The 14,581-nt window shown below is 42.2% G+C and overlaps 1 protein-coding gene across 3 annotated transcripts; it reads left to right on the plus strand.

Moving 5' to 3' along the window:
• Positions 1–1,312: 1,312 nt before the first annotated feature.
• On the plus strand, positions 1,313–6,798 carry LOC147890824 (protein FLX-like 2). Of its 3 annotated transcripts, XM_087389924.1 has the most exons (6): positions 1,313–1,489; positions 5,004–5,560; positions 5,689–5,828; positions 5,938–6,044; positions 6,218–6,369; positions 6,481–6,798. In XM_087389924.1, exons 2-5 carry the CDS (start codon positions 5,025–5,027, stop codon positions 6,320–6,322), a joined length of 888 nt encoding a protein of 295 aa, XP_087246050.1. In that variant the 5' UTR covers positions 1,313–1,489; positions 5,004–5,024; the 3' UTR covers positions 6,323–6,369; positions 6,481–6,798. The 3 variants fall into 3 exon arrangements, with proteins under 3 accessions (XP_087246050.1, XP_087246049.1, XP_087246051.1); XM_087389923.1 differs by having other exon boundaries at positions 6,218–6,798; XM_087389925.1 differs by having other exon boundaries at positions 5,938–6,029; positions 6,218–6,798.
• Positions 6,799–14,581: the final 7,783 nt, after the last annotated feature.

The raw sequence follows: 14,581 nt of genomic DNA on the forward strand, positions 1-14,581 counted from the left end.
TGGTCTAATAGGATTCTTGAATTTGCATTGTCTGACCAAAAAACGTTTCGCAAATGGGCCCGGACATCGTGGCAAAAACTTATATGGCATCCCGATTTGCATTGGGTGGAGGCAAAATCATGGGCGACTATCCAAGACCAGACAAAAGGTGGGTAGGGTGCACAATTGTTGAACTCACGTGGATCCCACCTAAAAGCTATGATGACAACAACCACTTGGCCAACTCTAACGTGCTCAACTTAAAGCACATTATATGTGTCATTAACTTATCAGGAGCTCGTTTATGAATCCACACGTGCCCAATCTCTTGGCCAAAGAGCCTTAGCCATCGTACATGTAAGGCCAGTGGCTTGATATCTGATGCTCTTGTGAATTGTGTAGCCCATGAAAGGCGGTTACACAAGGTAATTTGGCCTATGTGGTTTAGGCTAAGGGGCTGTGATGGGCAAGCCATGGCCGCCCATGATGATGTGATGGGTGCCCCTCTTTTCGTGTGGCCAAACATGCCTTGCCATGTGGACACCATGTAGGGACGAGGTGCTGGGTGGGCGGTGTCAATATGTAACTGGCCTAAGAGGGCCTTCCCATGCAACTGCTAGCGTTGGGGAGGTAGTAGTAGTTTGTTAATTTTGGGTAGCGCAAACGTGTGTTGCTAGGTTACTGCCTACAACCTAGTTGAGCAGGTTTCTTCCAAGCTTGGGATTGAAAGGGGACTGGCTCTCCCCAACTTTCTGCAGGATCACTTGTCAGACTTTTGACTTGTCCCTTCTGGCCAGGTTGGCACTGGCGGATGCCACCTTAAAGCATTGCAAATCTCCATGGGGCACTGCACGATTTGTGCTACCGAGGGCTACCTCCCCGGGTCGCTCACGCTGCTGAAACGTGGAGCAGTGCAATGCTCAGAGGAACCTAGCATTCGAGCGTTCGCATGAAAGCTTTTATGGAGTCGAAAATTGGCATTTATGAAGCCTGTCGGAGATTCCACAGACGATGTCAGCGAATGGCATGGGACGATGGAAGGACGTGAGCCAACGAGAGTGTGTGTGTGGGCATTGGAATGCTGAACCAGGATAGTTCCAAGCCAGTGGGGGTGGGCTAGCAGCACAATGCTACGTTGCAGCAAGGAGGTGAAGGTGGGGGGCAAATGTCTGGAATGCGGAACCACCAAAGAGTCATGTTGGGTAAGGAGCACAGAGCATGGAGATGAACCTGGCTAGCTCCGGAGAGTCGTGTGGGGCAAAGGGAAGCCCTCTTTGGGGGGGGCATGAGGGACCATTCACACGAGAATAAAGGCGGGGGGAGGGGGGGGACAAAGGCCAAATGAGGTTTCAGTTGCGTCTTTCTTGCCTACTTGAATTTGCCTCCTTCTTCTTGAGAGAGAGACACACACACATACACAACACACGCACAGCTCCTATCTTTTAACCCTACGCCTTGTCGTTGTTGCTGCCATTGCTCCTTCTGCTTCTCCTCAGAACCTCTTCCTAAGGTAAGTCCTCTTCCCTTCCCCTTTTCCTTCCCTGCTTTTCTTCCTTCTTCCTTCCCTCTCCTTCCCCCTCCTCGTTTTCTAGGTTTCGTTTCTTTCTCCTAGCCTCCTTACTGCTATGCAGGTGCGTTTTTGCCTCTGTTTTTTGAAACGCTTCTCCTTTCGCTTCGTTTGTTTCCTTGTTCCTTTGCGCTTCCTCTGAATGTTGCTCTGTCGGCCTATGCCCTTAATTCTGCAGCGCATACGTTCAGAGGCTGAAAAACTAAAGGCTGAAATGGGCCAGTTTCCGAGGGTTTTCGCTCCTATTGCTTTATCCTATTAACGTGTTTGCTTTATTCTGTGTTATTAGCTGTAGTCCTTGTCTCTCGGATTTGTGCACAGTCTCACGGTTCCCTGAGCAACTGCGCTGAACTAATCGAGCGAAAGAGTTAAGGCGTCTTATATAGTGTTTCGTACCTAACGTTTAATACGACTGTTTTTTAGCAATGTTCAAGCTAGCAAAGCCATTTAGAACTGGGGACATGTACAAGACCTTTACTGCTGGTTTTAGCAGTTTGTCTTATCTGTTGATTTTTTCTATCTTGTGCAAAATTCACAGGGAAGAGACGACTAGGCAGGAACACTTGAGTTGCCACGCTTGTCTTGAGTTTTTAAGCCTCCCAAAATTTTCAAACTTGACCCTTTCCGCACAGTTTTCACATGACCAAGAGTCCCATACTGCATACTCGCGCGGTGCATGTGAGAATTGGATAACTTCCTGCTCCGTATCTTCTTATACAAGCAGCGTTGATTCTGATGCGTTGATGGTCCTGAAGTAAATTCGCTGTCTAATAACATAGTATGAACGACATACTTTGTTGCTATTAAAATGGTCAACGTTTGAAAAGTTATTGAAGAAGTCTGCCGCTGAAATTTATGTATCGTCATTGTTGAATTTAAAGTATAAGGGTTGTGAACATATAGGGAGATGTCTTCACTGTTTTACATGAAGGAACAATTGACCGCAGCAAGGGATGCATAAGCAATATGCTTAGCTCTGTTTAGCATGAATTTTTATGAGCCAGCGACAGCAGCACTCTAGAAGAGCAGGCTGTTGGAATTTGATCAGGTTTGCAAGTGGAAGGAGGTGATGAGCCTTGGGCACAGGAACAGAAGAAGTAAAAGGGTTACATGATGTGTTTGTGCATGTTGGAACCTATCAACAATATGATTAGAGAAGTGGGAGATAACTTGAGCTCCTAGTTTTGGTCAAAATATCGGACACCAGGGAAATGTTTTTCTTTAGTTTAGTAATTAGGCAATACAGTGGCCTTTAGTGGGACGTTCAGCCGTGGGAAGCATAGCATGCCAGTTATTTTGTTGAGAATGATCTCTGATTGAATTTCTTTCCATATCTTGGCTGTTTAAAGGTTTGGATGCCAACCTACTGCAGACCTGTAGAACGAAGGTTGGAAGATGTTAGTTCACAATTAGATATTTGTATAAAAAAATGCTACGAGGTAGGTTGTAGTGGCTATAGCATGACAGTCACAAGCTAATCAATATGTGCAGTTGTCACCTTATTGGGCATGGCTACTTCTCTTTTAAATGGCACCTCCATGATACAAATAGCCAGGATCTATTTTCTGAGCATTGGCCTTAAGTAGGGAGACTGTGATAGAAGGGTATGAATTAATGGAGATTAAACTGAGAAATCTGCACATGCATCCAAACAGGTCATTTTCCATCTTTGAAGCTTACACATGTCCAACCCTGAAGATCCTCATTCATGATAGGATGTCTGGCAGGGCCCTAGCACTCGTCGTTTGTTTAGTCTTATCAGAAGAGGATGGAGATGTGGATTGATTAAGATTAGGCTTTAGGTTGCTCCAGCAATTCAATCCAACTTTTGATTGCACATGCTGCGTGTTGGCCCATCTGTAGCTCCTTGTAGCGTTGGGTAGTCAAGCAAGATCAGTTGGTTTCTTGTGATCACTGAGCTTAGCTTGACAAATTGAAATTCAGGGTGTTTGCTTGGGGGATGATGTTATCAGCAAGCAAGGACAACAATTCATGACAAGTACATGTTGTATACATCAACAGCCTATGCCGATGCAACAAGAAGAATGGGCAGCTAGCCAGGCAGTGCCCTAGCACTTGTCATAGCACTTGTCATTTGTTTAGAGATTCTACAAGAGGAAGGAGGCGTGGATTGATTGAGATTGAGCGTAGGCTGCTCCAGCAATTCAACCCACTTTTGATTGCACATTCTGCATGTTGGCCATCTAGCTAATTTAGCATTGAATAGTCAAGCAAGATAGTTGGTTTCTTGTGCTCACTATGCTCAGCTTGATGAATTAATATTAATTGCATTTCCTAAGGGGTAACATTATAAGCAAGCAAAGTGTTTCTCTTTACACAGTTCTGATGCCTAAAACACAGGCGCTCAGCTTGGTTATTATGACTCAAAGTTCAAGGCAATATAGTACATATGCAGCTTATTACAGGCTGATTTAGGATCTCTAGGCAACATCATGATGTTACCTTGCAGAGTTTCGTTTAGCAGGAGCATGAGCTATATTCTACCAGTAGAAGGTGTCCACTCTGGTGGTCAGATACTTAAAGGCGTGCCCTCAGAGCTCTGAGCAGTTCTTTTATTTTTTCTCGCGATCTCGTTAGTGGGAGTCGTACTTGTGTGGTGGGGCAGTTAAGGATTATGAGATTAACCTCAGAGGGAGGGGAGGACTTGGCTCCGATCAGGCCAGCAAAAAAGTTAAAATGAAATTTATCATAGATACTTTGTACTCCCATCTTGTGTACTTTCAGCTATTCGGCATTGACAAAAGATCCTTTGGAGAGAGCCCTCAGCATTAGGAACCAGTTTGGTATTGCGTTACCTCCATTTTCTTTACTTCAAGATGTTATCTATTGCACCATAGACTATGTTGCGTGTGCAAGAACAGAAGATACTTCTTAAGGGTGCCAACCCCCTCGTTCAGAAAGATTATGTAAGAGAGGGTTGTCTCATCATGTCTGGGTATGCTGGCTAACTTGAGGTCATGTACTCATGTCTGGTATAAACACGGTAGTCACCATAAAATGTGTTTCTTTCTTTTGCCCCAATCCTGTGTTTTACATTGAGTATATATTCATGCAGAGGCTGAAAAGAACTGCTGTATCTATTTTTGAAGCATAGGAACTTATTAGTGGCCTTTTATAGAGTGTTAGGCTTCTGATTCTGTTGCTGGTAGGGATTTCCTGATTATGTGAAATAGGTATCAATGCACGGAATACACTGCTTAGATCTAGCACCTGGTCACATGTCTCAACAAGCCATTTTTCCGTGTAACCATTTTTCTCCCAAGCTTCTTGATGTAGAGTCCAAGTAAGGTAGGCATCTTGAGTGGAGCTGTTACCATTATGATGGCCTTTTTTGGCATGCCAAGAGTGACATTTTTTTAGTACTTTTAAGGCTGTGTGTTGTTCGTCGTTCCTCTAAGATCGCTTTACTTATAAAATATGGTTAAACACTGCACAGGTTTTCTTGATTTTAGCTTGGATGGCTGGAAGAGGTCGTTTGCCTCATCAGGTTCTGGGAGGAAGAGTTAATTTGGGAGGGCCAGCAGCTCTGATTGTTGGCCCTGGTGGGAGGCCCCTTGTGGGGGCTTCAATGGAGCAATTGCTGGAGCAAAAAGTAGTGGCACAACATGAGGAACTGCAGAGGCTTTTATCTGAAAATCAGAGGCTAGCAACGACTCATCTGGCTCTCAGGCAAGAACTTGCAGCCACACAACAGGAGTTACAGCGAGTAAATCTAGCATTTGCTGCTTTGCATAATGAGAGAGAGCAGCAAACAAGAGCTTTGGTTGAAAAAGCAGCTAAACTGGAAGCAGACTTGCGTGCAACAGAGCCTCTTAAAGCTGAGCTTGAAAATGCGAAAGCTGGTGCCCATAAACTTCTTGCACTTAGGCAGGAACTTAGTAACCAGATCACACAGCTCACACAAGAACTGCAGAGGTCCCGAGCTGATGTACAACAAGTTCCTACCATGAAAGCAGAGATGGATGCTATTCGGCAGGAGATGCAGCGTGCCAGGTGCTGTGAAAAACCTTGGAATTTTTTCCTTGCATTCAAGGAAAGACACAATCATTCAGATTTAGGAATTCGTCTATTTTATTTACTTCTATGGAAGATTAATTCAAACAATGTGGTATCTTGGTCAGGACTGCTTTTGATTTTGAGAAAAAGGCCAACACTGAGTTGTTGGAACAAAGAGGTGCTATGGAGAAGAATCTTGTCTCAATGGCACGAGAGGTGGAGAAGCTCCGTGCAGAGCTTACTAACGCTGAAAAGAAAGGACGTGGTAATGTCTGGACCTACTTTTGCTTTAGGCCCCTTCTTAAGCAGTAGTTCATTAGGTGCCTCGATCCATACATTGCAAGAAAGTCTAATGATCGATTTGTCAATGACAGTTGGGTCCTATGGTGGGGCGTATGGTGCTTCGGATCCTGGTTACCCTTCTGTGGCAGTTGCATCATATGGAGATGCCTATGCCCTCTCCCAGGTTTTTAAGCTCAACGTATAACGAACACCTTTGAATTTGCATTGTTTTGAACCTCAAAGCTTGTATGTATAGCCCCAGCAGCACAAGATACCAGGTTCAGAAAATCTGGTGACATATCTAAATATTCTCTGTCCCCATTGTGTTATTTACTATGAAGTCATAAAACTCATATCTTCTCTGGCCTTCAGATCCCTGTAGCAGCAGAGAGTGTGGGTCCTTTTGGTACAGCTGCGGCGAGTGCTTGGGGAGCCTATGAGTTACAACGTGCGAGAGAAGCTCATTTGCGCAGATGAGCTAGCACTAGAGCTTCAAGTTTCTAGACTGTGAAAGTGAAACTGAGGTGTGAGTTCCTAGACAGTGAAAGTGGAATTTCTAGAGAATCCGCTCTATGCTCACAATCTCTCCTAAGTAATGCTTCTTGCCTCAGTTAATATGATTGCTTTGATGGGAGGTACTGAAGAGTATGATGGAGACACTTAAGAGACGTGTCAAATATCAAGGGCAAATGTTCTGCACATGAAATTCTGGATTATTGAGTTTTGTATAGCTTTCAATTATGATTTTCTTAATCCTTTTATTTTGTTGGGATTTTATGGTGCATTTGGAGATGATAGGCAGAGGCCTTCATTGATACGGTTTTGGTATGCCTTTGAGCTTCAGTTTTTGTGCGGCCACAAAATTGTTCCTTGATTTCTCTAATGGCTGTTTCTCTATATAGCACTTTTTTCGCATGAAGTGCCAATATAAGCTTACATATTATCTTTTCCTCGTATGTTAAGCTATGTATATTGGAGATTGATGGGCAACGTTCTCTCCTCGGTCCAGTAAGTGGACGCTTGTATTTTGGGGGAGGTCATAAGGCTTATGCTGTGTTGCAAGTCAGTAATTTCCTTGTCCTTTACATGGCATGCTTAAACTTTGCTTGAATGGCATTGCCAGGAAACGATCCTGGCTTTCTTTAAGCCTGAGCTTCCAGCATTTTGGCTTGTCTTGCATTAGAGTAAGACTGTTGTCTTTTACAAATTGCATGTTTAGATTGTGCAGGATTCAGTAGTAATCTAGCAGAAATTCTGTTTCGATTTTGAATTTGCTGCCCGTGATAGAGAGTGCAGTAGGTTCTTAAGCAAGAGCCTTCCAGATAAAAGATGTGCTTGTCTTATGAGTTAGCATCTTTTCTTTGAATGCATACTTTTGAATTTATCAGAACATACGTGTAGTAGTGATGGGTTTCTGTGAGGAGCATGCCTCGTGCATTAATGTCATTCAACAGTTTGCCTCTGCAAAATTTTGCCACTACGTTACTACATTCTCTTGAGAATAAGGGCAGGAGAGTGAGTGGAGGTGATGGAGTGGATTTAAAGTATCGGGTAAAGCTCAAATTTCCAGGTAATTCCAGTGATCTATTAAATTTTGAGACTGGGAGAAGCCCTGAAGAGTAGAAGGGGAGAGAAGGAGCTTTCTCAAGGTAGTGGTAGGTGCAAAGAAGTGACATCTTTTGAAATTGATCAGGCAGATGGTAATGTGTGGTATGAGGGCATTGTCTCAAGGATTGTTCTTCTATGAGCTCTCATGCATTGGACAAGAAATCTTTTTCCTGAAATTATCTGTGGTGTTGTGGGTGCAACTTTGCACCAAAGGTGTTATGGAATCTCTAGATATCGATGCATTGGGGCGCATTGATGGAACTTTACAGTGCTTACCTGTTTTAATTTATATAATGTCTTGCTTGGTTGTTATCTTTAAAACGATTTCAAACTTTTGCCTCTTCGTATAACTGGTTATTTGCATTGAATTGTAGAGTGCTGGTTAACTTGAGTAGAAAGACGGCCATTGTTGAATGTTGTATGAGATTTATTGTGTTTGAGACCCTTCTCTTAGGTGTGTTAAAGTTGAATTAGTTGTCAGTAATCACCATAACTTCTTTACTTTGTGTACTCAACATACATATGTGCAAGCCAATAAATAGGCAATGCTCTACAAGAGATATAGAAGTACCGAAATATATTTCCATCCAAAAGGACACAATACGAAAGGAGTCTAGAGTCCCTCCAAACCGTGGTCCTTTGTCCTTACCGAAAGGACGTCCTCTTACTACCTCAGTGGCACTGATAGTTCCCTAAGCATGTGTGCTTCTCGTTGAGCTTCTGTAGTCACCGTGCCTTGGTCCCTGCAGCCTGAATGTCAGCCTAGGTGTGTAGCCCCTTCCAAGCTATGTTTGCAGCTCTTCAGCCTCCTTAGGCCTAATTGATGCCGATCTGCTGCTCCAATCTGCTTGTGAATTGCTGCTCTAGTGGATGCCTTATGAGCCCAAATGGCTCTCCTTTTATAGGAGCTGGAAGCCCCCAAACTGGCCGACCCAGTTAACCCTCAAATTAGCCGACCCAACCCTGTCCAATCTCGACTGGGGTCCAGCCCCCCCATGGTATGTATAAACCAACATGGTTGGCCAGCCAACCAGCCAGCACATCCTGAACCAGCCGACTTGGTAGGGCTTCGTGTAGATCACTGGGGCCTGCATTTTGCAGCTCTTTTTCCACTCCTTCCTGGCAGATCTTTTGTGCAATACCAGCAGCCTCTCTTTCTGGAGGGCATATTCCAACCCTAGATCTGGTCCATGTGCATCCCCAAACAGTTGTTCTGCCTCTGTCCAGGATACCACCATTGCTGCAGGTTTGTACTAGATGTCTCCCACAGCCAAATGGATTCCTCCTTTGTGGCATTACCATGTCACCTCTTTTGATTGCTTGTATGCTAGCCACATGGCAGCCAAAGTGCTGCCCATGTGGCAGCCACATCATTTCTAGGTTCACCCCCCCATGCTCTCTCCATATGGGGCTTACAAATGGGGAGGTGATCATGCAAATTCCAACATTAGTGTGTATTGCATTGTTGGTTCAGTTTCCAATTATTATTGTGGAGACACCAATCACTAATGTGTATACAAGACTACATCTATTTTAAAAAAAGAACACATGTAAAGTACATAGGTTTTAGGCCTACATGGGCCTCTCTTGGGTTAAAGTTGGATTAGCATTCCAACTATTCTTTTGAAGACATTGAAAAATCATGAATGTAGATTGAAAATGTACAAGACTACATGTGCAATGCACAAATGTGCACTCAAATTTGCTTACGAGTTAAAGAAACAAGTCAACCTTCAAGGTGCATGTGAAAATTGTAATTCCAAGATTCTTCTATGCTACTTCGTTTCATGTCCTTTGTGTGTGTAGCAATTCGTGATCTAATTGTAAGCCGTGGGTGGAGTAGGCTAGAATAGAGTTGTGAGCAAATTCAAGATGGGAAGAAGTTGGTCAATTAAGCTAGTGTTATAATTGCTCAATGTGCAGTAGGAAGTGCACTTAAGCTTTAGTAAGGCAGTATTGTATACATATTTTCAACACCTTAATCTTGAAGGACGTGATTTCCACAATTTACTATTTGCCTATGCCTTATCTTGACTTATTTGGTGCCCATAATGTTGCTTCAATCTTTCACATCACATTTAACAAAAGAGAGTAAAACATTGAGATTTATGTTAACTACCTAAGAGCACTTGTCACCCATACACGGAGGCGACTCCTTTTCCATCTCTATGGATCTTCAGCTTACTTGTATCTGCCAATAAAATTAGCACATGGTAATGTCATGAGGGTTGCATGAATGAAGGCTAGTTGGCTATTCTTTTGTACATCAAATAATCATGTACTCTTCAATAGTGGCCTTTTTTTGGCAAACGATTGCCTTATCATCTAGATGGTCTAAGCATTTTTTGTGCTTGGATGCATGCGGTTCTAGCTTGAATGAAGAGAATGTGTAGCCTTCTCCTTTAGTGGTGGCCTTTGTCACGGTTGAGTTTGGACCTTGCTCTTTATCTTGGGAGTGCCAATAGAAACTCAATACAAAGACCTAGGTATAAATGCATGCTCAAATATGTGGGTTTTTTATGTGAGTATATGTTTTTACTATGTTCTACACCCACTATCGAGCCCTAATGACGTCAGTGGGGATGTCATAGTAGCTAGTCCTTGCTATGCATGATGGAGTTTATGGTTTAATCTTTTGAGTGATTGTAACTCCACTATGTGTTGTATGTTTAGAGAAAGAGTTTGGGCATGTTGGATTTATCTAGATATATAAGTACCAACTTTTGGATATTGGAAAGTCATTGTATTATGCGTTTCATCAATGCCATACAAATTTGAATTTATGCAGGACCTTGTACCTATATGGATGTGTTGGCCCAATTGCATATCAAATTGGATGAATTCTAAGGTTGTGATGGGTCAATAGTGTTGTAATGAAACGTTCAAGGTTGCACCTAAGATTAATTAATGAAGACTAATGAAGATTGATTCTAGGGGTAGCAAAGTTATGATAAAGCTAGAGCTAAACTTAAGGGCAATTGTCCCCTTAACCTTCCTAAAGAAAACATCTCTAATATCCATGTTGCATGGCATTACTAGTACGCTCACAATTGTACTTGCCATCACCTCGGCCTATTAGCTAGTAATTGATGAGGTCTTGCAAGAAATGGAAATGAGGCTCTAATAGCAAGTTCTACACGAGATTAATAGATACTAGAGTTACACCAAGGATGCACTCTTGGAGCTATATGGAATCTTTAGTTCAACTTACTTTTTGGCGATTCTGTGTTTTGAGAATCTTGTTCCATGTTTTTGTAGCAAATTAGCACATGCTTTGTGATCAATAGCTAAGCTTGAAATTGAGCCATGAACATCAAAATTGCTCTCTAGGTGAGGGCCACCATTGCCTTCTAAGTACTCTTGTAATTTTTTAACAATTTGAAGAGAAATATGGCCATGAAGATCAATTAGCAAAGACTCAAGCACCTTGCAATTGTTGCCTTCTAAGTACTCACACTAATGTTAAACATCTTGAAGAGTAATATTGGCAAGTTGAGCCGCATTGGTCCTTGAATGGCCTTATCTCATTGGCCCTAAAATGTTTAAATTGTGCATTTTTAAAATGTATTTTGATATATTCAATTATCTTAGAAGAAAAGCATTTTTAATGTCCTTTTCTCATTTGAGATACTGTTAGGGGCTCTACAGCTTGGGATGCTCTCTCTTACTTTTTCTTCTATTTGTGAATATAGTTCGTGGTACTAGGCACTTTATCAGGTGTCTCAATTGTGGTTGGATTTGTTGGTCTATAATCATAGCTCAACTCGAACGTACTCATTCTTGTAGAGAAATGTTTATATTGTTGTAGGCAAATTTTAATAATGGTATCCACTTGCCCCACGTATGTTGCCTCAATGAAACATATGCTCTAAGCATATCCTCTAAATGACTCTGTCTGACCATTCGTTTGAGGATCATCCCTACTACTCATTCCTAACTCAAGCCTTAGTCCCTCAAAACACCATAGTCCAAAACTGATTGGTAAATTTAACATTCCTATTGAACACTATGGGTTCGAGTAGTCCATGCATATGAAATATATGTTTAACAAACAAATCCGCTAATGTAAATGACAACAATAACGAGGAAGAGGTAGGAGGGTGTGAAGCAACAACCATGTAATCCTCCACAAACAGGGCACTCTTAGAAAGAGTAATACTTGTTGGTGCACTCTGAGGTTGAACGACCTAATGACATGTAAGAGGAGCACCAAGTTGCAACATTCTTGGCCTACTTGAGTTCATCCAAATCTCTCTTGATTTAGGCCTCCTTGTAGCCTTTTGCCCTTACGTGTAAGTCTGTCATCTCTTTTTTGAGTTGAGCCACTTCCTCACCTTTTGCTCTCTATTAGCACAGCTCTTCCATTTCTTTTTTGAGCTAAGTGAGATCATCATTGGGGGTGCACGCAACTAAGGTTTCCCACCACGAGGAAGACTCTCATTCAGACATGATATTGCATTCTCAACTTGGGTGGCCATTTCTTGGAGTTGCTTGAGGGTGGCTGTTTAGAAAAGGGTCTCTCGGATCTTTCTTTGAGTAGTAGGTGGATTTCCTTCTTGACCCACTCTTGGTAAATACGATACCTAGATCAATGTGGTATCTAAGCCACAAGAACTTTGACTATAGTGAACAACTTGTCTACCAACTTAATCAGAGCCATACTATGAGAATTGAGCTCTTAAACGATGAGATCATAAAAATTGGCCACTTGAAAATGCCCTCAAGAAAACTTCCTTAAGGTCATTCCAAGTGGAGAATGCCTAGCCATGAATTTTGGCTATACCATTTGTTGGCACCTTCTTCCAAACTAGAAGGTAAGAACACAAGATACACATCTCCCTTGGATTTGCATGTGTACAATAACCCACAAATATGGTCATTGGCGCACATCTCCCTTGGATTTACATGTGTACAATAACCTACAAATATGGTCATTGGCATCCTCTATGAAGGCCCCTTTGAATACGGGAACCTTTACAAGGACATTTGCAAGAAGTTGCACTAGTGGTTCTATTGGTGGACAAGGAGATGGAGGGACAAACATTTGAGGTTGTCAAAAGTGGAGGTCTTGAAGTGGTCTATGAGTTGGGGATAGCTAGCAAGATTGTGAGGAGAGGGAGGGGAACAAGATGGGGAAGCCATCAAGGGGGAAGGTACTTCCCTTGATCATCCTTAAAGACTAGGTACACCTAAATATGTATATCCTCGAGGATACATCTTGAGCTTCGTTATGGATGGGAGAAGAATGTATCCTCCTTCAACTTGACCTGAATTTCATGAGCAATGCTCACTCAAACTAGAGACTCCTACCATGATTTCCAAAATTGGTGGAATTGTGATCCACTTTGTTGTCACTTTGGAGATGATGATAATCCATGAGGTAGAGAGAGAGAGAGAGTTGGCTCTCATTGACAATATGTCCAGACCGAGCATCCTCAAAATCTCATAATCAATCACAATTGATCACATAACCAATGTTGTACAATGAAACACACACACACACACACACGCACGCACGCACGCACTATCCCTTTTTCCCTTTTGAGCATACTATTACTTTTTCTCCCCTTTATAATCCTTTGGAAACCCTTTTAAACTTACCCCCCCCCTCCTGTCTCTCTCTCTCTCTCTCTCTCTCTCTCTCTCTCATTGTTTCTCACTCTCTCGCTACCCTTCTCTCCCTCCTCTTTCTCCTAAATTCCCCTTAAACCTCTCAATTTATCCCACTCTAGTGCCTTTTTTAATTCTCATAGTTTTCTCATAATTTTTTCTAATTTCCTAATTTCACACACACATACTATCCTCTTTTTTCCTTTTCCCCCCATTTGGCCTTAGTTACCCGTATTTTTAAAAAAGCTTTCCCACTTTTTCCTACCCCCCTCCTTGACTTCCCTTTTTCCCTAAGTTTTCTATTTTATTTCTAAAATTTCCTATTTTTTCTCTATTTTTTAAAAAAAATTTCATAATATTTTCCCCCTAAATATCTCCTTATCTTGTCCCTAATTTCCCCCCCTTTTCTCTCTCTCTCCAACACTCCCTATTTTTCCTTATTTTTGTCTATTATTACTCTAACTTTGTCATATTTTTTCTTTTTCTTGTTTATTGTACCCAATTTTCTAAACAACCCCCCCTCGCCAATATTCTGTTATTTCTCCCTTTCTCTCACCTTCCCCTTATTAAAATTTTCCTTTCTCCCCTAAATTTTTCCTATTTCTAAACTATTCTTTCCTTCACTCTTAACCTAACCTAACCTCTCTCCCAAACATAACTACTCCTAACCACCCAACCCCCGCCTTTCCAACTCCCTGACTTCCCTAGTTCACCTGACCTATTTAAAGCCCGTATTGAAAACTCCTACTGCGTGCCACCTCTGCGAACTCTGCCTTCGCCATTCGTCTGCGCCTTCTGCTCCCGAGTCTCGCCATCTCCCAGCTCCCTATCTACTCCGCAGCTGTCACATCTAGCTTAGTTTATGCCCTAGCAGCTTGCACCTCTCCATTCTTGTGACAGCCCGCCATCCACTTCATGTACCAGCCATTGTCCTACGCATGAGTTCCACCGGGCTCCACCCCTTGTCTCGCCTACCGCTCCCTGAAGTTTGAGCTTGTACACTCCCTCAACATTTCTAGAGTTTGATGTTTGTGCCTACCTCTTCACGATTTGATAGGTCTAGTTGACCTCTTTACCGTTTTATTCCTCCTTTGACCCAATTCTCCTTTGGCTTTCTTACTATCACACCTATCGTCCTCATTATTACCCCCCCCTTTCCTTCTCTCTCTTTAACTTTTAATTTAAACCCTTTCACTGGGGATATCTTTTCCTTTGTCTCTTTTTTTCATCATTTTCTAGTGTACTTTTCTAAAGCTCTTCCTCTCACAATTCTTCAAATTTCCCCTTCCGCCTTCATTTGTTACTTATCCTTTCTTTCTACAAAATACTAACTTGACCCTCTATTATCTCGACAATACAAAATTCACTTATGGTTACTCTTATGTACTCAACACTCTTTAAATTAAAACACGCTTGATAAGTTTGTGGTTAAGTGTTAATTTTATTGTGATCGCGATAACAAGGGAGGGGTGTTTATGACACCTGTCTTTCCAACTAAGCTTTAAGCGGGTTCTCACC

This window comes from Dipteris shenzhenensis, chromosome 18 (assembly GCF_047967505.1).
Source record: "Dipteris shenzhenensis isolate YYH24624 ecotype China chromosome 18, Dip_SZ_1.0, whole genome shotgun sequence".
In the NCBI taxonomy this organism is placed as follows: Eukaryota; Viridiplantae; Streptophyta; class Polypodiopsida; order Gleicheniales; family Dipteridaceae; genus Dipteris; species Dipteris shenzhenensis.

Bases quoted from the DNA above. Each gene is read 5' to 3' on its own strand.
- LOC147890824 (XM_087389923.1), top strand. From the start codon at position 5,025: ATGGCTGGAAGAGGTCGTTTGCCTCATCAGGTTCTGGGAGGAAGAGTT. The intron at 5,829-5,937 runs GTAATGTCTGGA...TGTCAATGACAG, and splicing joins CGCTGAAAAGAAAGGACGTG to TTGGGTCCTATGGTGGGGCG. The intron at 6,045-6,217 runs GTATAACGAACA...TCTGGCCTTCAG, and splicing joins CCCAGGTTTTTAAGCTCAAC to ATCCCTGTAGCAGCAGAGAG.